At 48.3% G+C, this 26,607-nt stretch overlaps 1 protein-coding gene across 1 annotated transcript in view; it reads right to left on the bottom strand.

The window, feature by feature from the left end:
* Positions 1 to 26,607, bottom strand: part of PRDM16 (PR/SET domain 16) — a 185,077-nt gene that overhangs the window by 108,274 nt on the left and 50,196 nt on the right. Inside the window, exon 2 of the mRNA XM_088533730.1 lies at positions 6,536 to 6,885. Within this exon, the coding sequence (XP_088389856.1) occupies positions 6,536 to 6,885 (350 nt within the window). The remainder of the gene's footprint in view (positions 1 to 6,535; positions 6,886 to 26,607) is intronic.

The following is a 26,607-nucleotide window of genomic DNA, read 5'->3' as shown; positions in this document are numbered from 1 at the left end:
TTGGGGTAGGAAGGATGCCTCACCCGGCTCCGGTCAGGCTACAGCAGCTCCCTATGCTGTAGGGACGGAATATTCACCCGCGCCAGGGTGGACAACAGCCCCTGGCCACCCTCAACAGGGGACAGTCCTCGGTGTCACTGCCAGCAGGGACTCGGTCCCTCAGCTGCCGCTCAGGGCCGTCACTTTCCCACCTCAAGGCAGGTTCATCCACTTCCCCACCTTCCTCTCTACACATGTGGCTTGGGCATCTTTGGCTTCCCCCCTTCCCTCGCTCCAAGTTTAAGGCAGTTCACCACTTACGGTCATGTACAGCTTACATCTCAGTAAATCCAGAAGGTGTCTGATGAAAAAGAGGGACTAGCCAAGCATCTTAATCCCCCTGTTCATTCATGCTCTCCGTAATGTTCTTTCAGGCCTCCGCTGAGAGACTAGGCTGAAATGAAGGCTGATAAATTAGTCTGGAGGGAAACAAGGCAGATTCTGCTTGTAAAAGGTCATTCCAACTTTGTTCTGGGTGAGGGTTTATCTTGACTGCAGCTGCGACAGACAATGGCCGGGGCCTAAACGGCAGAAATCCAAGCTCTGCTCATGAAATTACTGTGCTGATAAGGTAGAATGGACTTCAGTGAGATCTAAATGGGAAAAGGGAGGCGGGAGACAAGGGTGAAATGTAGGTATTTTTGAACATGATTGAACAGGGATGACACAATAAGATGTACAATTAAACCGATGACTTGCCCGGGCATTATCTCAAAGCGAAGAAACACACTGCTCGCTAATGAGATCAGGAGGAAGCAAACACGCGGCTCTCCACGCCGAGCGACGCGTCCGCACAAACACGGCACAGGGCAGCCCCACAGCAAAACGGGCACGAAACACATTAAACACAAGGGCATTCCTCAAAGGCCGGCTCTCCTGGACTAACTTACTGTGCAGGACAGGGAACCAGGGCTGGCTGCAGATTTACTTGAGAATTAGCAACGCGTTTGCCAAGAGTGGCTCAAACGAGTTCCACTGCTGGCATCCTAGGGCTCAAACGAGCTCCAGGAGCAGGACATGGGGGCAAGAACACTCACCAGGGAGGAGAGTCTTTAATTTTTTCATCGTTTTGTGCATTTCTGAGGCCATGCACATACGGGGTGGCAAGTTCTGGCAAAGCCCTGGCATGTCTGCACTCCAAGGGACCTGCCAGCCGAGCGGCCTGTCCTTCCTTCACGCCCCCCTCGCACGCGCGTGGCCCGGTCAGCGCGAGCACGTTCAAGGTCCCGGCTGCGTTACCAGCCCGGGAGCCCACGGAGCAGCCAAGCAGCTTCCCCAGGGCCTGCGCCTCCAGGGCTCCTGTTGTCTGTTTGCTCCAGAGAGGGCCCGGAGCAGCGGGAAACGGAGAGACGCAGCGAGGAGGGGACACGGACAAGAGCTGCACAAGGGCTCCTCAGAGAGGCCATGCAACTCCCAAAGGCACCCGGCGCACGGGAATGCTCCCACCGAGCGCCCTCCCCTGATATGGAGGCCATACGTGATCTATATGTAAGAACATAAATCGCTTGCATCTGTGGAGATAAATAAGAGGCGACCGAAGCGCCACAATCCGAGCAGTGCTGAAGTCCCACAGGGTTGCTCCACCCAGCAGCTCTCCAAACCCGGTGCCGCTGCTCCAGGTTTGCTATGGGAAGAGTTGTCCATCACAACGGGGCCAACGTGAGCGAAGAGCGGGTGACCCTGCGGCAGAGAGGCACAGGCAGCCTCGGGGCTCACCTGAGCGTTTGGCTGGTGCGCGTGGGGCCTCGCTGCAGCCACACGAACGTCACCTCAGCACGAGGACCGTGCCCTCCGTGTCACCAACCATCGTGCAGAAGGCGCTCGAGAACAGCAAAGCCCCGCAGGGCTTCTGCTTCCCAAACTGCAACCAAGAGGCCGGGGAATGAGGCCTCCTTTAAATTGCTGTGTATATTTATGGCTTAATTCCAACTGATCGATCATTTCCTTTACAAGAACCTACTGTGTTCTAAAGCTCCAACAGCCAAACTTCTCAGGGACAGCAGGAAAATAAAGGTTAGACTTGTACTAAGGTTAAAATTCCAGAGGAGGAAATCGTGTCCTGTATCCCGCAAGGCTTTTGACAACGAAAAAAGCTATTTTTCAAATCCCGTGGTTGCCAGTGAGCTATTCCTGGGATTTCCCCCAACACCCCACCCCTTTTTTAAGTGTGGATGATAAAATACTGTTTCTGAAGCTGGTATTCATGGATGTCTCTTGAAGACGAAAAGAAAATATTTATTTCCTTTTTCTGCTTGTGAATCAGAATGTTCTATTTAAAGAAAGTGCCCTCTGCCGGATTCCTCATGAGTTATTACCCCTTATGGAAATAAAAGAGAAATATCAGGAGGTATTCTTAGTCATTCCCTTTCCCTGTCTCTTCTTTTTTTCCCCTTAATTCCTTATATACCCATGTTTTAGAGAAGTGCCTAAGAGAGAGAAAAATATCTTAGCATTCTTGGGCCTAAAAAAGACTCACTCTTTTAACCCTGATGTTGAAACATTTGACCAAGCACCAAAAAATGGTACAAATTTCAATCATGTTACTTGGATGCCATTAAATTTATTTTTCATTTTTATCCTCGGTTCAAGCTGGTTAATTAACCCCCATCCTGCAGATTTAATGGAGAGGACGGGATTTCGCTTGGATACAACCACCTTCCCCGCTCTTTTATTCTGATTTAGCCGGACACAGGCTCTACCTAGGGCATGTCCATGCACACCAACTCCAGCAGCTCCCAGCCCTGCTCCTTCCGAGCAGAGCGTGGAAGGGAGTTTTGAAAACAGCAATTCCTAAACGCCTTCCCCGAGCAACAACGGCAATTACACCAACATCATCCTCAGCCAAAGGGAAAGGCAGCGGCCAAAGAAAAGAATGAATCAGAAGACACATGAAAATCTACGAGGAAATGTCATCACCTCCTTTCAGCCTAAAAGTTAAAAGAACATTAGAAAGAGGCGAGTGCAAAGGCTTGGAGACTGCTCAGCTAAAGCGCTCGGATCCTCCTGAAGCACCGCTCACTTTTTCTAAACAAGCTGCATCCCAATCCTAAGGGAAACGGGAGCATTAGGGCTGCATGTTCCTAACTGAGAAATCCTACAAAGCCAGCCCAGCTGGAACCACGCTCAGATGCTCCTGCCTACTTTTATGTATCTAGGCCCAAGAAAATACAGTCTAATTCTCTGTAATCAAAGCTACTTCTGCGAAATAAATGTTCGTTGGCATGCGTAAGTATTTCTAAAACAAAATAAAACAAAACACACCACAGAATATTCTCTTTTGTGGGAGCAGGGAGGTTGAGCCGTTATGAATCACTGACACTGAAAGCATCCCCGGTATTCAAAAACCAGCAGTTTTCAACTGACACAGATGTGAAGCCAGGAACTCTCACTGCACCCTTAGCTGCTTATTCTTAATTTATCTACAGTTATTTGTCTTTCACGGGACAGTTTCCATCTTCGACCTAAAATATCAAATGAAAGCATGGATTTTTCATATGTAAAAGGCAAGTCTCTCATCTCCATGAGGCCCCAAATTCTCTTGTGTTTCAGCAAACATTCTCTCTTAAAATAAAAATTCAAATGAAGGAACTATATGTTATAAATGGTATGTACTCTGTGAAGCAAGCTGAGCTAAAATATACCTGAAAACCTTCCAAAGTCCTTGGAATTCAGTCACAATATTTCCCTCCAGGATGGGATTCCCACTGTCCGCAGCAAAATAAAACAGTGCTGTTATAAACACCATTCTTTACTCAAAAAAGTGATTAAAATCACTACCCACAACCAGCACCTGCTGAATCATCCTTGCGACGGGGTGGGAAGGGAAAGACCAACACCTCTCCCTTATTTTTATCACGTGAATCATTCACTGCCATGCCTTCTTAAAAAAGCCCCTGGATAACAGGTGAGGTTTAAATTAAGGAATATTTTAAATATATATGTATATATTGTAGAAGGCAAATGTTTGAGAAAAAAAAAACAAACAAAAAAGACAGTAGAGAAATAAAATAGATTAAGTGTTCACCCATCTTAACACCATTGCTGCTAAATGACTGAAAGGAACAAACATCTGTAATAACAAAGATTACGTATCTTTTCTTTCAAGGCCAGATCTGGCATTCAGCATTCCCTATGATGTTTGGGGCTATTAGGGGAAATAATGGGTAAAGTGAAACTTTGAACAAGTTGCTTTTACTCTGCTTTTACCTCCTGGAGCTAGAGGGCTTCCATTCCAGAGTATGAACTGCAGGGCATGAAATGAGGGCCATCAATATAGAAGTTTGTGTGTGCAGAGCTACCACCTTTCCTGAGATTAAAAATACTAACACACCAGAGAGGAGAGGCGATTCCAGCACAGCACAGACACGTCAACTAGCCAGCGATAACAAGTCAGGAATAAGGGGTCTTGAAACAGCCACCAAGTCAAAGTCAAAACCCCAGGTTACAGAGGAGTATTTTCACAAATACTCAAACTGGAGGGAAGGCTTGTTAGTGTGGAAGTACAGACCCAATCCTTGGATCATTGTGATAGATCCATCACTGTTGTAAGAAACAACAGATGGAGGCAGCAATCTAGTCAACACGAGTCACAGAGTGACAAAAAACACATACTTTTTCTTTTCCTTTTGCTGCCAATTGTCAGCGTAAGGAATTTTAGAAGGCTTTTCCAACTTTATTCTCAAAGGAAACAACTCAGAAAGCCACATACTGGCAGAGGCAGCATTTATTGCATGAATTCCTGTTTGGAATATGGAAGTATTCAAGTACGTTGCTCAGAAGTGAAACAAGGAAGACTTTTAGTGATTAAGCTGAGTTTTTTAGTTCTGAGCTGCCTTTTAACAGAGGGGGAGGTGAAAAGCTGAGACCTATCTGCAAGGTCAAGAGATAGGGGCAGGGCAGGTCTAAGACAGTGTCTGAGGGCATTTGATGGAGGACAAATATTCCTTCCTTTCAGATATGAAACGTTCCTGCCAAATCAGAGAACAAAAGAAAGCCGCAGATAGACGAGAAGCGCCATAAAGAGCTTGTTCATGGAGAGCAGAAAATAAACAGCTGCAAAGTCAATGTAGATGGAATCAATAGCCAGAGCTTTTGTTCCAGGCCTGGCATTCAGTTAGCACTGGAGATAAGGAACATCAAAATATCAACGTGAACAGAAACTGGCATCAAAAATATATGAAAGTTATGTTTAAGTAATAGAAAAAAACATCTTACACAAATTATCCCCTTCTGCATTACCCAAAGCTTACAAATAATCAGTGCTACATATTCCTAGAGAACTGAGCTTGCTTTCAGAAGGATCTTAACTTGACCACTATTTTAGGCAATCTCAGGTGGTCCATAGCATCCCAACAAGGCAAAGTGCTTCCTGTCCACTAACAGGGAAAGAAAGTCTTTTCCAACATCATTTTGGAGATACCACGGAACTACTAATCAAATAACCCACCTATAACGACAGTAACAACAAAAGAGCTAAGACAAAGATGAAGTTCTGAGGGAAAAGCATCAAAACTCAGATGAATTTCCCTTCTTTCCCAGCACCACTGGAGAGAGAAGGGAACTCGACTCATTCAACCAAACCCTGACTTTAGCACTTCAGAAATTTGCTACTGCAGAGGAAATTACAAAATACGGTTGAGCATTGTTTTTACAATGAGTGCCTTTTGCTTTTTTCCTGCACTTCGGACACATTAAAAAGTAAACAAGAACATCTGGATGTATTTCTCTGGGCTTCACAGATTCGAGCTGTTCAGGGATTTTTCAGATTTTGTAATTAGAAGTGTAAATATCAGGCACAAGACACACTTTAAATTACGTGTGGCCTTATTGGCCTGGTTTTCTGAGAAAATAAAGCTCTTGCACTTGTCCTGCAGGGAAAGGTACCTTCAAATCAAGCAAACAGGAGCAGAGGGGACTACAAAGATTTCTGGGACAACTCCAGGGAAGCAAGGAGAACACCACAAGGGTTCTGGGATTGGGCAGGTTTCCTAGTGAAGATTGTTTTCTGTTTAGGGAAAGTGACTTTTGTATTTATTCTCCTTGTTGCAGAACAAGAGCTCAGGAACATCAAGGGTGTTAATGGCTACATGTTATTTTACTATGAGCAGTTAATAAGGCCTGCACAGCTAACACGGGCTGGAAGTCAAAGGTAGCACACCCAACTACAAAACATGATGCGATTAATCTTATTTCTTCCCCTGCGACAAGTTCTGAACACAACCCGCAAATGACAAGCGCTTTAGGAAGTGACCCAACATCACTTAAAACCAACCTTCCTCTAAGGGTGTTGGAGCAGTATTTGTAGCCCAAGGAGCCGTCCTGAAGCACTTCTGTTGCTTTTTAAATAGCATAACCTGCGATCCCGAACAACGCAGGGAAACACGGCACTAGCAAAGTCACTAGGCCTGTCCCTAGGCCAGGCCCAACCCAGTGGAGCTTAATGAGCAATCAGCAGACAAGACAAATGAGTGCAATTAACCCCATTCAGCGTGCTTACCTCCCATCCAAAGTTAGCTTCCTTTAACGTGCTCCTCTGTACTGTCATATAAGGTCCAAATCTTTCCCCAACTTCAATCTTCTTTTTGGCCCAAATCCCTAGCCCTGCCCCTGGAATCGAAGATTCTCTGAGTTCAAAATCTGGAGGGATTGGAATGTCATCAGGAATGTAGACGGGAGCTTCGTACGGCGAGCCCTCCTTGGGAGTGAAGTCCTCGCTGGTGGGAAAGGGGGACGGAGGCCCCACGGGGATGGGGGACATGATGCTGTCCTCGGTTTCCTCCTCCGCGCTTTCGCCGCCCAGGAGATCGGGGTCCGTCTCGTACATATTATTTACAACCTCGCTGTCACCTGAAAGGGGAAACAGCAGAACAAAACACACTGAAATACTCGAACATCCCTTAATCTTTCTTGGGACACAGTTTCAAGCCTGGCTTACGTGCCATACGGACAGAAGTAGCGGCAGAAAAGAGAATCCTCAGCCCAGCGCTCAGTAGAACTGAGGTGAGGATATTCCTATGAGCTGCACGACATTCACACTCACTGAAGATGGGACAAACTGCTGCAGCCCTGTCACGTTATGCAGACATATCAGCCCTATCATGTCATCAGAAAGGCTGAAGCTTTCATGCTGCAGCAACGCAAAGAGGGAGGAATACAGCAGTGTCTAAGATTTCCTGGAACCATGTAACATTTTAATGGGTTCAACACATTTTGTAGAGTAAAGAAGGAAAAGGGGAAGAAATTAAAACAAATTCCTACTCAAAATTCTACAACCAGAGATATAAGCAATTCAAAGAGCTTTCACCTTCGCTAGGAGGTGCTGATGGGTGAACCCTGGGCAGCTCTATGAGAGCCCCCTCACAGAGCAGGGTTTCAAGCCTGGACTCAACCGTGTGTGGCTTCCCAACAGCTTTTCTGAGGTGTCTGCACTAGCACTCGAGGCAGGACCCCCAGAACCATCCACACGACGGTTCCCCAGAGAGACCCTTTCCAAGGAACCACTAAAGACACCTCTTTGGGCTGCATTCACCTCCTCAGAGTCTTAAACAAGGTCTTTTGTGCTAAACGGGCTCATTCACAGATTTTAGCATCTCTACCATACAAAGTACAATTCTTCAACTCTTAAGTGAACACTTAAGTGAACAGAGCTCTTCAGACATCATAAACCATTCCAACATGGAGTGTCCCCAGAACCTGGTGCCGGAGTGTTAATGTGGTTTCCCTTTAAATAAAAGGAGCATTTGCATTCTGGTATTTTGAGATTAGGACACACGAATCTCCTCTGCGTCTGCAGGGCCTAGTAGAGACTTTCCTGCTCCCAGCCCAAGGAGCTGCCGTCAGACTGCGCTGAGCGCGGAGGGTTTTCACCACCCGCGCACCCCTCCTGCAACGCGACGCGCGCGGAGCTTCCCGCGGGATCCGCCGCCGCTCCAACGCGCTGCCGGGAGCGCCGCGCGCCCCGCAACCCTGCAAATACTTGTGGTTGCTGCAAGTGTTTTCTCTCCTGGCATTAGCAAGTCAAATTATTTTCTACTCTATGATTAGCCTCTTTCGCACTTAAGAAACAGGAATTCCAGCTGAGTTGAAAAGCAAAACTAGGTTTAGCAGAAGGCGACCTGTGAAAACTCAGGGCAACAGTGGCAGGGAATAAACCAGGTCGCCACTGACCACCATGGCTCGAGTCTCCCGCATGGGGCTGTCAGACCAGGTGTGATTAAACTTTAAGTTATTCTGAATTTACACTTCAAATTCTAATTTCCTACCAAGCTCATGAGCAAAGCTGCTCAATAAAAAGACCCACTGAAGGATTGTTTCTGCAGGATAACGGGATACAGGGGCAGGTTTAACACACACTTGACACCGACAAGGTCTGTGCACCCGCGAAGGCAAAGCCACATTGCTGGTGACACCTCTTTATAGCATCTGCAATGAAAGAACGAAAATCTAACGTTAAAGGAGATGCTGGCAAAGGGAAAAACACGTCAGACAGGTGGTGTTTTGGGGGGCAGGTTTTGTATTTGCTTTTTAATGTCTTTTTTTATTATTCCACAGAATCCCGCTCAGGAAATGCCTCCTTATCTGCGAGGGCCGAGCGGCGCACGCTGACGGACACAGCGCAGACCCCCCGTCCTGCACGGGCACCCGGCCAGGGCCCCGCGGCAGGTCCTGCTCCCCCAAAGCGGCGCCTTTCCAAGCTAAAGCATGGGAGGCAGTGTAAAATTCGGGTGCTCGTGGCAAAGAGCTCCGTGCCACTCGCCTATAGCACAGTAAGGGGCTGGAGGCCACGCTGCTGCCAGGCCAGCAGCACGCTCCTGCGTCAGGGCTGTATAAATGCAACAGACTCGTAGAAACCTCCAACGCTGTCGCTCGCTGCAGGAGATCCCGGCGAATTCCCGGGAGGCTCTGGGGAATCCCAGGCCCCGGAGAGGCCCTTGAGCAAAGGGGGACACGCGGGCACCCAGGAGCACCCGGCAGCGGGCCGGGGCGCCCGCCGATACCAGAGAGCAGGTTGCCACCTGATGGCCGCAGCTGAAATACAATGGGAGGTGGGAGCCGGGCCGCGTCCTGCCGCGTCCCGCGTTTCCACGGGTGTCCTGGGGAACCCACGTCCCGCGAGGCGGGCGCTCGCACCCGGACACGGACGGGCCCAAGCCCCTCGCCAAAGGGGCTGCCCGCGGCCCGCTCCGCTCCTGGAGCGATTACACTGCTCAAACAGGCCTGGATTTAACTTCTTAGCTTAACGGACACTTCTGCTATAACTCGGTATAACTCTGTCAACACTTTTCCCCGACAGATGAGGGAAATACCTGGGAATATCCTGCTTGAAACAATGTTTTCCTCCCCCGGGGCCGTCCCGAGCCCTCTTCCGTGGCCGCGGGCCCCGCGCGGCGCCTCCTCCGAGCCGGGGCCACCGTGGGGCCGAGGGGACCCGGGAGCTGCCCCGACCCCCTGCAGCCTCCCCGCACCCCCGGGAGCTGCCCGCGACACACGGACAACCCCGAGCGCCGGGCGACTGTAGGAGCTGCACAACTATCCAGACATGAGACAGGCAGGAATGAGCCAAGGAAACAGGACGGGGGAAAGGGAAGAGGCTGAGATCAAAACAAGCGTTTCTCACACGTAAAACCTCCTTCCAGGGTTAATTTGTACATCCATAATCCGTATTCACTGTCTGTATTGTCCTTATTCTAATTATTTTACCTCTCAGAGCAACAGCTGATTCGAGTTCTTTTACTGAAAAGAAACAAAGAACAACTTATATGGGAGGTATGAAAAAAGAGCAGATGAGCTAATTAGCTACATTTTCAAAAAAAAATTCTAAAAATAGTCCCTGCAAACCTTGGCTGTAAAAGAACAGGTATTACAGATTTAAAGTGCCTTTGGTTTTAAGTTAAAAAAAAAATCTTTTTCTGTTATTAAGGGATTTCTGCTGGCAGAAATGAAGAATCGAGCTTGTAACAATATTTCAAAGTGTTCCTTAATACGCATTTTCCTCTAGTAAAACCAGCAGGGAAAGTGTCCAAATAACTCTCCACTAAATGCCAGTATTATATTTCCAGCAAAAGTCTAGTTCAACCAGGCATCAAAAATATTTCCACATCCGAGCCGGTTAGAATGAGCCCTCAGAGGAGGGGACGTCTGTAACCACCCTCCACCTGATGGTCTCCGTGCCCCGTGTTGGATTTTACATTTGAACTGAACATGACACTTCTGCAAATTCTGCTGCGTTAAAAATTAATTCAATGCCTATCTGGATGCAGAATAAAGTGGGTTATTTTGAGGAAAAAAAGGCTGAACTATCTCACTGCTGAAACCATCGGAAAATAATATTTGTCTTTGGGATTTCTGGGCTAAACTATTCACAAAATAGTAACTCCAATGAGGCATCACAAGAAAATATGGTGTATTTCACATACAGTTGTTAATAAAGATTTCTGAAGAAGAATCTATAAAAATAACATTATAGAAAGAAAATCTGGAAAGGGTGAGATGAACGCCTAAAGAAAATGTCTCCATTTATAAAGAAAATATATCACTGCTTTTCAGTGGTTTGCTTGTTTTTGCTATAAAATACTTTCCCTTTAATGTCTAATGTTTCTACCTACAGAAACTCTCCCTCAAAATTTCTTTGTTGGCAATGTAATAAGACAGAATTTTCAAAATTATTGCAAGCTATTTTTTCTGCTAAGAGAAAAGTTACCTACTTAAACTAATAATAATAATAAAAAATGCTGTGAGAGTAGATCTCCCAAAACTAACAAATGGTGCTGGATATTCCCCCCAGTCCCAAACGTCAACCGCAGAACAAGAATAAAGCGTTTGTAAGTCGCCAAAAGGAGACCTTGCCATTGGAATTCACATCTCTGCCAAGCGGGCGCTTTTCGGCTGTTGTCACCGTCTCATTGTCATTCCGCTCACTGTGGCTTCCCCAGGGCCCAGGACAGGAGCCCTGGCGTTATTAACATAACAGATTAATAGCAGCGGGAAAAGACATTTTCGCAAACACGCAAAATATTAATAATAATTGATAACAGTTTGTATTTGTTATCGGGAGCCGGCGGAGCGCACCCGGGCAGGGCGCAGGGCAGGACGGGGCCGGTGTCACCGCGCTGCAGGATCCAAAGGGACCCGAGTCAACGCGGGACGGAGGCTGCGCCGTGAGGTGGGTGTCAAGAGCAGCGCTCTGTTCACAGGCTGCGCACACTCCAGCCCCGCTGTGTACGGTGGATTTTCCATTCCAAGGCAAAAAAAATTCCACTGAAGCTCACCCATTTTACATGACATAATAAACAGCAGAGCTCGGCAAGAACAGTGAGAAATCGCTTGCTATTTTTACCGGAGAAACGCTGCACTCCGTGAACTGTATTTTCCTGACACTCACAAGACCCCTTTTTTTCATTCAGGTATGTACAAATTTACCCAGTTTCTAGATCTGCCTTTCAAGCCTGCCTTGTACTCGGATTATTTTCCACCACCCACATATTTTAATATAAGAAACTTGCAAAACTTGTTGCGCTCTTGTAAAGAATTAAGGGGAAGTTTTCAAAACGAAGCTTTTAAAGTGTTTATTCACCTCCCTGTCGCCCTGTTAATTGTCAGCAGCAGACGAACAGCAGCAGCAGCGCGCACAGCCCTGCTGATGAGCGAGGACCCGCGATGTTTGCGCTGCTAAAACCAAACCGAACCGTCTCAGCTAACGGCTTCTCGGCCGAACGTAAATTCCTCCCTGTCACTGAGCTGAGTCCTCCCAGGGCTGCGGGAGACCCACAGAGTTTCAATTCACAAGTTCAAGGCCACATTTTTGCAGCACTGCTTGACCCACGAGCTGCGGTTTTCAGAGCTGGGACACCCGGGCCTGGCCGGGAGCGCTGCCGTGCGCCCCGCGCGCCACCAAGACCTGTCCCTGCTCCAGCTACCGCATCGGGATTTCGGGAATGCATAACCGACGCGAAAAGCTGGAATCCCAACAGGGCAAGAGACGACAGTAAAACACCAGTCCTTTTTTTAAACCCAGAGATCTCCTCCTCTTTTCCAGCTCCCGAGTTCAGCCCAGGCCTGCACTGTGAACCCCTCTCGGCAGACGGCGCTTCTGTGTTTTTCCCGGACCCTCAAGTGCTCCTTAAAGCCAGGCTTTCCTGTCCCTCAGGAAGCCAACAGGCGCTCACAAGGCACTGAGAGCAGGTTTAACCCCAGCGCTCGATTCCACCCCTTTAGAAACCGCTTCGGATTGAGAAAGCGCTCCTAGACCCTGTCCCGTGCGTTTTAGGAGAGGCAGGACAGCCAGCTCAACGACAGCGAACACGGCAGCACGGCTGATCCTTTCCTAGCGCTCCGAGCAAGCACAACCATCGCTGAGCAGGAAGGTTTTCCCGTCATTCCGCAGACGGGCCGGAACGTCCCGCGCGGGGCCCACGGACACGGCGCGGCCTTGTGCGGCTTGTCTTGGCAGCACCCGGCCGCATCGATTGTTCCAAGCCCCTTTCCGTAGGTTCCGCATGAAGCCGCAACATGGAAAACGTGGAACAGGAGGGAGATGCCCACGAACAGAGCGGGCCCGGGCCCCGCCACGAGCGCCGCTTCCCTCCGAGGCAAGCCGAGGTGTTGCACCCACACCTGGCCCTGCTTAAACCCTCCCCGCTACTCTAAAAGGGGCTGTTTATTCTCCAAGTGCTCCCGGGACTCCCGTATTTGTATTTCAGGGCTGCCGCATCCCCTATTTCCTCACTGCTTTAATATGGCCTGAGGCAAGCGGCTGAAATGACTTGCGATGCCACTGTAATTTTTATCAAGGCTTGTTCCTGGTAAAAAGCCTCTTTGTTTCAAAGAAATGTGATTTGGCCTTTTTCCTCCTCTGCTCTATTCCTTGGTTAATATACCACTTCCACTTGCCCTGGGGCTAAGAAAGGTATTCCATGGAATTGGTCAAATCTCACTGTTTTTCTTCTAAATCACAACTGGCTTTTTTTCCTCGACCCTTGCTAAGCACTATCTAAGCTGACAGTCTGAACCTGAGATTTTATTTGTGCCTTAACTCTTCAGCTCCCGGATTTCCGCAGGCCCCGCGGGGCAGACGCGGGTCAGCGCTGCTCAACTCGCTCCGGAGGGCCGGGCGGGCGGGAGGAGAAGGCCGGGCCCGACGCGAGCGAACGCGGCATCCCCGAGCGCGCCGCACTCAGCAATGGGCCCGGTTAGCACAGAGCAGAGCGCCACGGTTTTCTCTCCAGCTGGAAACTTTCAACCTGATTCATGGGGTTTCAAAAAACCCTTTTTAAAGCTACTCGGAGAACTCTCCTGGAGAGATGCCCTGCAATAGCCTGATGCGACCCAGGAACGGCAGGAACGGCCGAGCGCATCCCGCGAGACCCGGCACAACCCTGCAGCGCGGCTCCATTGAGGAGTCCACACGTTCCAAGAACGTATCCCACAATATCTCCGCTGAAGCTGCCAACCCGTTTCAAGTGCAAGGTATTTAGCCTGACTTTATGGAACCGACAACGTGCTGGCCATGCTAAACAGAAAAAACACCTTTTTCTGCTGGAGGTTCAATAATATTGATAAACTCCCACAAAGCACTTGTCTTATTCAACAAGTATTTTCCTACGCCACACAAAAACTTTTTACATTGAATATACAGAGCGCTCAGCCTAGTTGCCTAGTACTACGTTATTAAAAATATTAATTACAGCTTCTGAGACAGTGACATGCACTTTGTTGAACATGGGATTGTTTTATGTAAACAAGGTGGATGTTTTGGAGTGACAAAGCTTAATTTAGAGTTTTCAAACCAAAAGATCTATTCTTCCTTGTTCCTTATGTACCACTAACAATTTGGTTTTAAACACTATGATGCTTAACCCAGCCATGGGATTGCATAATCAAGTTTGAATTTACTCCAGTTCTCATACGGACAAATAGGGTGTATTTTCCTATGAGATACATGCCAAAAATACACTGATAAAATAGTATATGAAAGCAAAAGGAAGAACTTATTCAGTGTTCTTGTGCATTTCCAGGATACTCACAGTCCTCAGAGTATTTACAGATACATTTGGTATTTTTTTAAAGCGTCTCTTTCAGTCGTATTTGCAGTAAAACTCAGCATTTCCCAGCGCCTGGAAACACCCACGTCGCAGCGGAGCGTGCGAGGGAAGAGCGTTTCCCTGCAGAGGAAAGCAGCGCCCGGACAGGAGGCCCTGTCCGAAACACGGCGGCTCCTCTGCACAGGGAGCAGCGCTTAGGATCCTGTGGGACCTGCAGCAGGCAAAAACACCTTTGCTTGGTGCAGGAGGGCCCCGTGTCCTGCCTTACGTGACACTTCACCCCGTGCAGGAAACTCTTCCCATCGTCCAGCAATTTCAGCAGATTTCTCAACTTTGCTACCCACAGCAGCGCACCCTTATAAAACGGATTAAAGCCCTTTACAAAAGGCATCTTGTGGGGGTCCTTTTGAGCAGCTCTCCTTGACGCAGCAAGTGCTAACGTCCACGGTATCCGACACAGCAGCGGGGCCTTCGGCACCGTTATTTGACATCATTTTCACCCAGTACTCAGGATTTTGGTACATTCGTCGCCGATGGGTGAGTGGGACACGAACGAGTTCCCGGCATTTCCAGCCCAGCCCATGACCCGGGATCCAATCTCTCCTTCCCAACGCAAAGGCCCAAGCACAGAGGAAGCCTGGGCGCCCCGGAACGCTCCTCCTAGGAGCACCAACCAAATTCCCAACGCTTGCCACATCCTATCAGGGCCGTAATAAAGATGTTTACAGTTTTAACCATCAAATAAAGTGCTTAATTCCACCGAGCTTGTCCCCTCCGCTCAGTCACTCCACAGCTTCATTTAGCAGGCCAGTGGTAAAAAAAATTCATTAATTTTTATTAACAGGGAGAGCCATTTGTTCCCTGTGACAATATTTGACTTGTCGAAATGATTTTCACCTCTGCCATGAGGTGCGCGCTCCCCACATACATCACCCGATTACTCCAGGAACGGCCAGAGTTGCAGTCATTAGCCAGTGAATTAACGACAATCCACAGCGCTATTAATCACGCTGACAAAAGCGTTAGCTCGCTGCTGACCCGAGCACGGCTCTGGGACACGAGCAGAGGAGAGCGGAGCACAGCCACGGGGCTAGGAAAGAAAGGATTTTTTTAAGCTGCTGAGGCAGGGAAAAACGGGAGAGAAAAAGGGAATTAGGTGGTACCGGCGGAGCGGGAGCGAGCGGCACATGGCAGGCACGAAGCACCAGGGTGCAGGGGCTCTGCGCCGCCCCAGCACCGCGGCCTTCCAACGGAGCATCCAAAGGCATCGGGGTAACCAAACCACGGCGAGAAGGCACCAGGGTCTGCTTGGAAAGCTCTTTGCTGCTGCAAAAGAGCTCAGAGATTCCTTCCCCCCATGCTGAACCGCCGCAAAGCGCCTGCGGAGGCGGCAGCAGATGACGAGCTCCAACCTCCAACATACCTTGTGCCCCACAGCCTGAACCACCACCAGCCTCCGCACACCCCGTCCGCACACCCCGTCCACCAGCCTCCGCACACCCCGTCCGCACACCCCGTCCAACAGCCTCCGCACACCCCGTCCACACACCCCGTCCAACAGCCTCCGCACACCCCGTCCGCACACCCCGTCCACCAGCCTCCGCACACCCCGTCCACACACCGCGTCTGCACACCTCGTCCGCACACCCCGTCCACCAGCCTCCGCACACCCCGTCCGCACACCCCGTCCAACAGCCTCCGCACACCCCGTCCCCTCCGTCCTCGCTTTGTCCTTCTCCAACCCCTCTTTCCAGAGCAGAGGAATGGCCACTACCCAGGTTGACCATGTTGTGGTTTTGCTCTATCGAATAATTTCAGAACCTGTTTCTTGTTACTTACTTTCATCGCTTTAATTCCCCTTTTGCAGGCAGGAATGCCACGAGGAAGGCTGGCTTCGGAAATCCATGATTTCCTGTCAGTTAATTCATTTCAGCCTAACGGACAGCAAGGTGATATTCCTGCCCAACGCCGCAGCAACAACCAGGGGCCATAAAGGCTTCCATGTGCTGCCCTTTTCCCTGCGCTCCCGACGGCTCCACGTACCCACCTTGTGCCAATTTATACCCTTCCAGCCCGAAGCCATTTTGTCCCATTTACAACTCTCAGGAATTTCAACATCAAAGCAGGAACAAGAGCTACTCTAGGTGGAAACCACTAACCCTGTTTCTGCTCGCCCACCTGCCTACGCGGTGGTTCCTACAGCGTGACGCACAACGCGACCAACCACCCTCTGGAGCCACCGGGAGCTTTTCCAGGTGAACCCATCCAGCATCTCCGTGTTTCCTACACGTGTGCTCTGAACCTTATTCACCTGCCAAAGCAAGGGGAAAAAGGCAGGATGCTCATGTACAGTAAATGGTCAAAGCTGGGAAAACATCTCACTATGCCGGGTACAGCCGGATGAGCCATGAATTTTCTCATTCCGTGCCAAAGAATAAACTTGTTTGACGAGATCAATGTGTATTAAATCACAATAGATAGTTTTAAGGTTTTCAGTTAACTGCAAAAAAAAATATATATATATATATATATAAACCGTAATTCTGGATCAACCCAAAGGGCTTAATTCAATCCACCATGGAATGTGTCATTCTCATGTGGGACATCTAAGCGGTCACATTTTTTGTCTTTTTAAAATCTAGGTCACTTCAGGTCACAACTAAATGTTTTTGCTTTTCTAAAACTAGAAACTTTTCTAAAAAGTCTGCTTTGCCTTTTTCCATGATTTTCCATTTTTCTGATCAAAGCTCTTTTTCAAACTCTACCTCCACGACCTTCTTCTAAATCAGTTAGCTGATTAAAAAATAAAACAAGATACAAACAAACTATTTTAATTCTGGGACTCTAAGGCTCATCTTGATCTTTATGCAAATTTAGGCAAATGGAGCAAATGAATGTGCCCATGACCAGCTTTGTGGACTGGCTCCCCTGGCGAGTCCGCCTGGTTCTGTAAATACAGATCCAGGGATCTGAGCATCGCAAAAAGGAAAATCTGGTGCTTGCTGCTTTTCCGTACCACTTTCTAGCTGCTTTATTTCTTCTTCTGAAATGCACGGTGAATGAAAACATAAAATGTTACACAGACTTTTTAACTTAGGGTCTTCATCCCCACATATTTTTCATATTACTCATATTCCCCTGCTTGAGTTAAACTCAAACAGGCCTGGAACAACTTCATTAACATAAAACCACATGATAATGTGAAACAGAGCCTTTTAATGGTTTATTTTCTTATTATCTTGTGCTCTATTTCATCTTCTCCCGCTCTGCAGAGCGCTACCGCGCGGGGCTCCCCGCGGGCGCAGGGACCGCGCTCCGCACGGGGAGCTGCTCCGTCCCGCGCTCCGCACGGGGAGCTGCTCCGTCCCGCGCTCCGCACTCGGAGCTGCTCCGTCCCACGCTCTGCACGGGGAGCTGCTCCGTCCCGCGCGCCGCACCGGGAGCTGCTCCGTCCCGCGCTCCGCACGGGGAGCTGCTCCGTCCCGCGCGCCGCACCGGGAGCTGCTCCGTCCCGCGCTCCGCACGGGGAGCTGCTCCGTCCCGCGCCGCCGGAGCCGCTTCCAGGACAGCTCCCTGCCCGGCTCGGTGCCGCGGCAGTGACAAACCCGCAGGAAAAGCTCAAAGAGAGAAATCCCCGCTGCCCCGTTCCACCCTCACCTGTGGGCGCGCTAGGCTGTGTCCTGTCCTTGCCCGCATAGCCCTTGCATAACACCACGCATCACCTCTGAAAAAAGAAGCCTTCCCCCTCCAAATTTTGCAATATCACATTTTCTTTTGTCCTAACAGCACAATTTGCAAATTTTAGCACTGCAACAACTTTCATTTTGAGGGTTGATGGAATCTGAAAACCATGAGAAAATGCATCTGCTTCAGGACAGCTCTTTTTCTCACCTGCTTCAGTCATGCTTACTTTTAATAACGAACAAAAAATGTTTACAATTTTTCTTTAAAATCTTTTCATTTTCTTGCCTTTTTTTAAACATGTCCTAAAGAGGTTTCACAACAGTTTATATGCTAAAGAATTAATACAACTTTCTTACTACTCTGTACACAATAACTTAAATCCTAATTAATCAAAAAATGCAAGGTAAGTGTATTATATCCTAATATCCAGTACATTAACTGAGCACTCGTGGACGATATTTAAGCTGTTGCTGGAGAGCTCAGCAGCAGCCTCCAGCTTGTCTTTAAAAAGGAATGGCAATTTCTAGGATCCACATTCTATCATAGCTCAAAGTAGGTTCTCTGAATAAATGGGAGAAGGAAATCAGTGAGATATATTAGCACCACTATATATTTTTCATTTCCCTCTGTCTTTACTTCCCAAAGAATATTGGTGATGAATTTGCAAATGGTTCTGGATTATGACAGAATATTTTACCCTTCATTATTTATCCCCCCACTGAGCACCTCTATTAGAGATTACAGTGACAAATGCACAAATAAAAAGGCAAAGACAATATTTTAGCATTGCGGTGTAAATCTCTCTTTACGCATTATTAATTTAAAGAAATCCATTATCCATCCAGCGCTGAGGGGAAGACAAGGTTACATAAGAGCTGCTATAGGCACCGAGGGTCAGCACCAGCGAGAACCCCAGCACCATCCCTGGCCTCCTGGGTGCTGGGCTGGGATTTGGGGTATTTTTTGCACATCCAGGAACCCCTTTCTCCCTTCTCTTCCCCTTGGATTTGCCCCAAAACGGCGCTCAGCCCCTGGCAGCACCTTGCAGCAGGGAGCTGAGCAGGGCTCTGCACAGGCTCCCTCCTCCCCTGCACACAGCGAGGCAGAGGAAACGCTGCTCCTATCGAGAGGAAGGAAAAAGGGAAACAGATGGAAAGTACTCAGAACTGGAACAAGTGTGCTCTAAACAATGCAACAGGTCCTTTTGACTGCAAAATAACAGAACACTGCTGTGGAAATCTATATACAATAATACCATCGACAACAAAGATAACAGGGAAATAATTCTGTGAACCTGAACTGAAAGTGCTTTTTGTGAGATGCTAATCACCAGACACAATCTCCATATAGCTCCACTGTGCACAACCAAGCTTTTGATTTCACTTCATTTATTTATTTATTTTTAATCTCAAAACAAAAGACCACGTAGGACTAAAATGCCCAAGTTTACGCCTACCCCGGCTTAAAAAAACACCCACCCATTTGCAAGAATTAGTTTATTATGACTTCATTTCTAGTGCTGCACTTAACTGAACTACTTGCAGGTGATCCAATCCACAAACCTGGCCTTGCTCCGTGCACCTGCACTGCTCCCTGCTGCCCTGGGCAGGGTTTCCTTTACAGCCCAGTCCTACCAATGCTGACTGATGAAACGGACTCCAAGATTTCCCCGGGATCCTCTTTCCATGTGCCTAAGGGCAAGCAGAGCCCCCCAACAGATACTGAGGATGAGCCTCACTGGCTGGAGTGAGCTGGTACATCTAAAAATCGGAGCTTGCTGCTCATTTTTGTATCCTTCTGAATTTGGGCGCTCGAGTGCAGACTTTCGTGTTTGAAAATGAAGGTTTTCAGCACATACCCGGTGCAGCACCACCCCAACATGGATTCAGGACCTGCTTGTGCTCCTCCACCACCAACGCTCCTCTCCCAGTCCTCAAGGGACTAGAGACAAGGTCACAAACCAAAGGGCTCTTGCACTTTTAGGCCTTTGTCGTTCCAAAGAGAAGCATTTGATCCTCACATTTGAGCTGTATTTTGCCACGGGAGCCCAGTTTCTATTTTCTGCATGGTGTTTCCTACGGCCTGGCAGGCTGTTCCCCTTGGAAGCGCGGGCTTTCTAACACCAAGAGAATTCACTGAGTAACCGGGTATTTTGGCTAGATGGAAACGCAGGACTAAAAAAGCACTCTGGTGAGCCGCAGACCCCAGAACACTGGAAATACTGTTCGGAAAGGTCAGATAAGGTTTGTATGTACATTCCGTGACATTCTTTGCATTTTGGGGCAGGACACAGCGATGGAAGCGCCCGTCTCAGCCCAGAGCCCTTGCGCTTCCCCTGCGGAGGGCCGAGCAACCAGCCCATGCCGGGGAGGAGAGCGGCGACGCCGGGACACGGAGCCGGGACACGGAGCAGCTCCCCAAGCACCGGCTCCTTTCACAGCCTGATATCGGAAACTCAAGCTCGCCGGCGCGCTCAAAACGCAGACCATGCTTCACTGACCTCTTTCCTTCTGAACTGAGGAGCTCAGTCAAGGGGGCTGAAAATAAGATACTTAATAGTAATTTTAAACCCCTAATTTGTTTGCCCTCCCCCATGCGCCCAATACCTTCACAATAAATCCTTTGAAAAACTGGGAACGCTGGAGTGAAAAGACTGATGGGAAAGGCTAAAAAATATCACGCGAGCAACATGGAGTTATCTCTGTTATTTTAGGCAAAACCTATTTCCTGCTCTTTTCCCCCCAGTCTTGCTCCCAGCCGGCCGCAGGGCTCCGGCTTTCCAAGCGCTCCGTCCCGCGGGGTGGCGGCACGGGAGGATTCCCGGCACGGGAGCATTCCCAGCATGGAGCTGCTTCACCTGGGGGGGCCGCGAGCTCCCCGGCTGCAGGACACCCAGGGACAGCTCTGGGATATCAGGAATGAGGGAAACCCAGCCCCGGAACTGCCGTGTCTGTCAGTGCAACTTGGAATTCTCAAGTTTGCTTTGAAATGCTCTTAAAGAACAGGATTTGTTTTTCCAAATGCAAATACTTCCCCTTTTCCTCTGAAAAGGCAAAGTGCGCTTTCATCACAGCTTACGAGAGGATTACGTCACCTCTGCTGAAGTATTTTATCACAGCTCAGCTGGGAAGCTCTAAAGAACCTGCAAGGATTTTGCTTTGGTTTGCAATCCTGGCACCATTTACCCCCAGCCCCTCCGATTACTCGAGATGCACGAGACATGAAACAGGGCTCTTACTGCAGAGCAACCCGCCAAACTGCTTCCCAAGGCGGCAAAAAGGTGAATTAATGCCTGCCGACCCAGTCCAAAATTCCCTGTTTTGCTGCAAAAGTTTGCTGATATCCCTTTCGGGATATCAGCCTACGTTGCTTGGGCTGTTCTAGTGTTTGGTACCACCTGTAACCAGGGAGAAAGAGCCTTGAACTCCGGGAGAATCTGCCAGCATCCTCCAGGGATCTGTGTGCGTGAGTCAAACGCGCACAGCACTCCCGGGAAGCCTCTTCCAGGCAGCGAGGGCCCTTCTCCGAGCACTCCGCTTTGTGGTCCTTGTTGCCTTGACAAGGATGTCACCCACTGCGACGTGATTCCACCTGTGTGACCTCCTATTCCTGCATTCCTGCTGAAAATTTAATTCCCAAACAGCAAAGAACATCCCAGGATTGGAAAGGGCCAAAAGCTCACAACTAAGCCGTTCAATTGCAATTTTGCTGTTTATTTTAATGTAAAATATTTACTTCTAACAAAGATGAAAGATGGTTAAAAATATTAGCAACATTCAATGTGCACACACAGGATCAGGTAAAGCATCTCTGTTTCATAAGATCAGGTTCCATCCAGTCAAAGGGTAGACAGAAAAGCTCACAATTTGACTTGATAATAATGTTGTGACTTGAGCTCCAAGGAATTCTCTTCCCCATCCCCCCCAAACTTTTTTTTTTCCTTAAAATAATTAAATTGGATGAGGCAAGATACCTGATCACTTAACTTTTCCATTCCTCTGTTTCCAACGAAATAAAATCTAGCAACAAGTTTCTTGCAAAAGATTGTGTTCTACGCCAGTGGGTCAGTGGCCAATTTAACCGTAACAAATAATAAGTCTAGTCTTTCAAAGTTGCAAAGATTTTTTTTTTTAAGGGGGGGGAAAAAAAGACATCGAGTGCTAGAAGACAGCTTGGATTTCCTCTGCATTTTTACACCACCAGGTCACTAGCACATTTTCCCTCTGGCTGGCTAAGGCATCTCCCTCGTGAACATACGCAGGAGGCAGCCTCAGACCATCCCATTGCACCAAAGTCACTGCCATTAACCCCAGGCATATTTGAAATCATGCAATTTCCTCAAAGCAGAAGCTTCAGGTAACTTCCAGGTTCAAGACAACTTTTTTGGCTTTGATGCGTGTGTACTCCACAACTGCAATGGCTTTGGCTGAGCAGGGGTTAAAATACTTCAGTTCTGAGTTAAGAAACAGTAAAAATCCTAGCCCAGAGACACTTTTTTTCTTCTTTTCTGATGGCGATTGGCTCCCCTCCCCCTGCTTTGTTTTAAACATTTTGGAGTGTGCAGACTTGTGTAATGCAGAGATTGCTTCCAATTTAATTTGGTTGTTTTGTCTTTTATCATAATGGAAATGAGCACAGGATCCTTCTCAGGCTTTCTGCCATATAAAAGGATGCAGACTTTACTCTCCACGTCCCTCCGAATACTGGGGGAGGGAGAGCAGAGGGAGAAGGAATAAATAAGATATTTAAAGGAAGGAAACACAGCAACTTTGCACTGTTTGCCAAAGCAAAAAATGTACTCTTGGATTTTGAATTAGTATTTGCTTAAGGATTATATGTAATATGCCAAACATAGCCCTATGATGTAAAGAGCCATCGCTGTATTCCATGGAGGAGAGCAAGCCAAACGAGACCCCCAGTGCAGAGAACCTCGGCCTTAGGATCCAACGGGAGGCTGCAGGAAAGCAGAGGACTCATCCTAAGAGGCTTATTCCAAACCGGATGTCTCTACACTGGATTCCAGTGTGCAGATTATATTCATTTTAATTTTAGCTACCAGCTACACTAACTGATTGTGTTTTCTCTGAATGGCTTCAATTTTTAAGTATTTGCTGAATGGTTGGACTAATCACAGTCAGGCCATTGATTTCTCACAAACAGTTCACTTCAGCTGTTTACTGCTAGGATTTCTCCTGCAAGTCAATGGCAGAAGTGCTACCAAATGCAATATTGTGGGAGGACCCTCAAAGTACCTGCATGAATCGGCTGGCTGGTCACTGCGGGCACTACTGTTATTTCTGTACCAACAACCAACATCTTAAAACAAAAGAAATACAAATAGTGACTGTTGCCTTTTCACAGTATAAATATTTGAACTAATAATCACTCAGGAGAAATATGTAAAGCTTTCAGGATTTACCAACATTTTTCTAAATTCCTGGCATCCACCCAAGCACTTAACAGCAAATATAATGCTGCAAAGAACAAAGTAAACTACAGGCAAAAAGATGACAACCGCTTTTGTTGTCCATTTCAGTCGCATTCCAATGCTAAGACTCCTAACGATCTTATAGACAGTGTGGTTTCTAGGATGGATGGTGGAATAGTATGCCACACATTGAGATATCACAGCAGCTGATTTAGGTGGCAAAGGTGTTTCCTGCCCGTTTGACAGGATGAAAACATGGAGCAAATTAGTGAGGATCAGAAGATGTACAACCACCTAGGACTAGGTAAACCTGTTCCCGTTCTGTTACACGCTAGGCTACCAACTTTGTCTGAAATCAAACATCTAACACGTGCAACACCCATTTCAAACACAAGAAGCACAAGAGGAAGCTCTGACCCCACAACAAGATGTGCTGGCACAACTCCGGAGACCTGTGCCAGTTGTTACATGGAAAGTCGTATCCCCTTGACTGGTTCTTTCAAAAATGACACATTTCAAGAGAAAACATGTAATTTTTTAAATGGAATAACAAAGCAGATCTTAATTTTAAATCTACTTTGAATTGGAACAGAAACCTCATTTTTATTGACTAACCTGACAACTGATTTTAAAGAGAGAAACATGAAGTAAATACAAGTCTACTTTACCCAGGAATGACTACTTAAATCTTGAAATATTAATTCAAGAAAAAACTGTGCATTCCATTTGGTAACTCGGCTTTTACACATGAAAAAAATAAACCATTAGCATACTAAGTGCAATAATTTTGCATATTTAGCAACTGGCTTTAAACTTTATTAACAGCTTCCAGGCTGTTAAACTTATTAACAGCTTCCAGACTCAGCTCTGCTGAGGCCCAAACATTACCGGCCTGCAGAAGCTGAAGTTTGCCATGCAACCCTTTATGCACAAGGCTTAAAAGATGAGCTATTGTGATGTGAATTATTTTTGACAGACCAATAAATGGGATTGTTGGGTTTTTTTGTGTTTCTTTAATAGCTTAAAACTCCTCTAAGAGAAGAGCTGGACATCGTAAGTATTGCCTTGTGACAACAGCCCCATTTTTATTAAGGAATATAGGAACGAGCCTCAGAAAGCCATGGAAGCCACGGGGTGCCCGAAGCACCCACGAGCCTCGTTGTCTCGGGCCTCTGTAATGGCGCCCAGGCCGCTCGGCTCCGCGGAGGGGACGGCCACGCTGCCCGCACGGCCGCTGGGATGGAGGCTCCAGGCAAGGGAGCGTCGGCCCATCCCGGAGCCGGGGAGGCCGCTCGGCCTCGCGTCGGCGCCTCCTGCAGCGAGGAGGGCAGCCGTTACCTCAGCGCCCTTCTGTGGCACCCCTGTCCTGGTGTGGCCGGGGACGCGTGTGGCTGCCCTGCGCGGTGTCCCAGAGCTGCGCCGGGGAGGCCCGCGCCGGTGCCGCCCGCAGCGAGGAGGGCAGCCGTTACCTCAGCGCCCTTCTGTGGCACCCCTGTCCTGGCGGCCGGGGACGCGCGTGGCCGCCCTGCGCGGTGTCCCAGAGCTGCGCTGGGGAGGCCGCTCAGCCTCACGCCGGTGCCGCCCGCAGCGAGGAGGGCAGCCGTTACCTCAGCGCCCTTCTGCGGCGCCGCTGTCCTGGTGTGGCCGGGGACGCGTGTGGCGTCCCAGAAGGGCGGCCAAGCCCTTCCCGGGTACTGGCCACCTGTGCGGCCTGCGCGATGGCGGCAGCGCAGGCCAACCCGCCGCCATCGGCAGCGCAGGCCAACCCGCCGCCATCGACAGGCTGCCCGGGTCGTGCTACGAGCGGCACCGAACGCACCGCAGCCCCACGGCTCCAGCAGCGCCGCGCGCAGCCCCCAAACCCGCAGCGCTGCCTCGGCCACAGCAAGGGGAACTTTTCCAGCGCGTCTCCCCACGGCGTTTTGCCCAGGAGCCTCCCAGGCGACCCGTGGAGCCGTAGATCTGCACGCCAAGCAGAGTGCAAACCCGAGATAGCGGCTATCTGCGCTCCGCGTTTGCAGTGCGCCTAGCGCAACACGCACGAGTGGGCCTCAAACAGGCTAGCTACAAAGAGCCAGACAAATCCGAAGATTTAAGGAGTCAGCAGAAGCAAAAAGGAAAACCCCAAGTCCAGGTCTCACTCTTCTTGCACCAGCCACATTCACTTTCCTTTACTAAATACATTTCTCATGTGACATCCCTGAATCAGAGAATCGAACACAAGAAATGAGACAAACTGAGAAAGCTCTAGGTAAATAGAGAACAAATCTTTCAGAAACAGATTAAAATCTGTCCATTCCTGTAGCCTAGCTGCTAATTTTTACAGCTTAGGATGACGGAAGGTAATGGCCTGTACATTTGAAATTACTCCTCTGCTTCAGATAGGCATCTCCAAAGTCCATTTGGCAGCATTCATCATCACCGTAAAGACACTATTTACAAACACTTCAACATTCATTAGAGCATATTAGTAACAGTGGCATAAAAGTACTAATAATTTCTCTACCACTTATGACTTATTTTGGGGTTTTGACCCTTTACTATCGAACATCTACATTGACAAATCTCTCTCTCCGCACTCACATCTTTTCTCAAGCCATCTTTAGTTTTAAATGGAAGACTATAAAATATCTTTATTAAAGTTTGGTCTTAGATTAGCAAGAGGGCAATAGCACTGTGACTCTAAATCTAGTGCACACATTTTCCCCCAATGATAAAGTAAGGGAAAGCAATGTGATGGCTCTTTCCACCTTCCTGATTTATAACTGTCTATGACTATATGTCAAATGAATGAAAAGCACCTGGGGAGCCTGCTGCAGGAACAAGTCCTTAGTGCGATAGCAACCCTGGAGTGCAGAGGAGATAGCTAGTCCGACTCACTCAGACAAATTAGATAATTAAATGGAAACAGGCTAGATAAATTGCACGTTCTTAATTGGGTTATCAAGAAACAATAGTGACTATGAATGACCTCACTGTCTGTGTAGTCTAACACTTCTCTCCGTAGGAACTAGGAGGGAGTTATTCGTCTAGGCTGGGGTTATTGTTGGCCTAGAAAATGAATGCTTAAGAACAACATTTGGTGCTTTGTTTTGTTTTCTCACCAAAAGCCGTTACAGATAAAAATCGAGGTCTGCTGATGTGGAGGTGGGAGCGCGCATGTGGTGCCGAGGCAAGAAAGATCGCATGAACTTTGCATTAAAAACAAACAGCTCTCACCAAAGTTAACTGATGTCCAGCAGATCGTTGGTGCTTAACTCCGGGCTCGCTCACACCCCCAGATTTGTCATCACTTACGGAATCATTCAGACCAAATGGCTGTGCATGCTCTGTGCGTGCGAGGGAGACAAATACTGCAGCGCTTGAAAGATGTTACGGAGAGCACACGGTTAGGGCCCGGAGACTGGGAATCAGGCA

Source organism: Tinamus guttatus, unplaced genomic scaffold (genome assembly GCF_059628265.1).
Source record: "Tinamus guttatus ecotype Peru unplaced genomic scaffold, ASM5962826v1 Tinamus_guttatus_pri_ptg000515l, whole genome shotgun sequence".
NCBI lineage: Eukaryota > Metazoa > Chordata > Aves > Tinamiformes > Tinamidae > Tinamus > Tinamus guttatus.
Note: the sequence above shows the minus strand (reverse complement) of the source record. Positions and strands in the feature narration are given on the sequence as shown.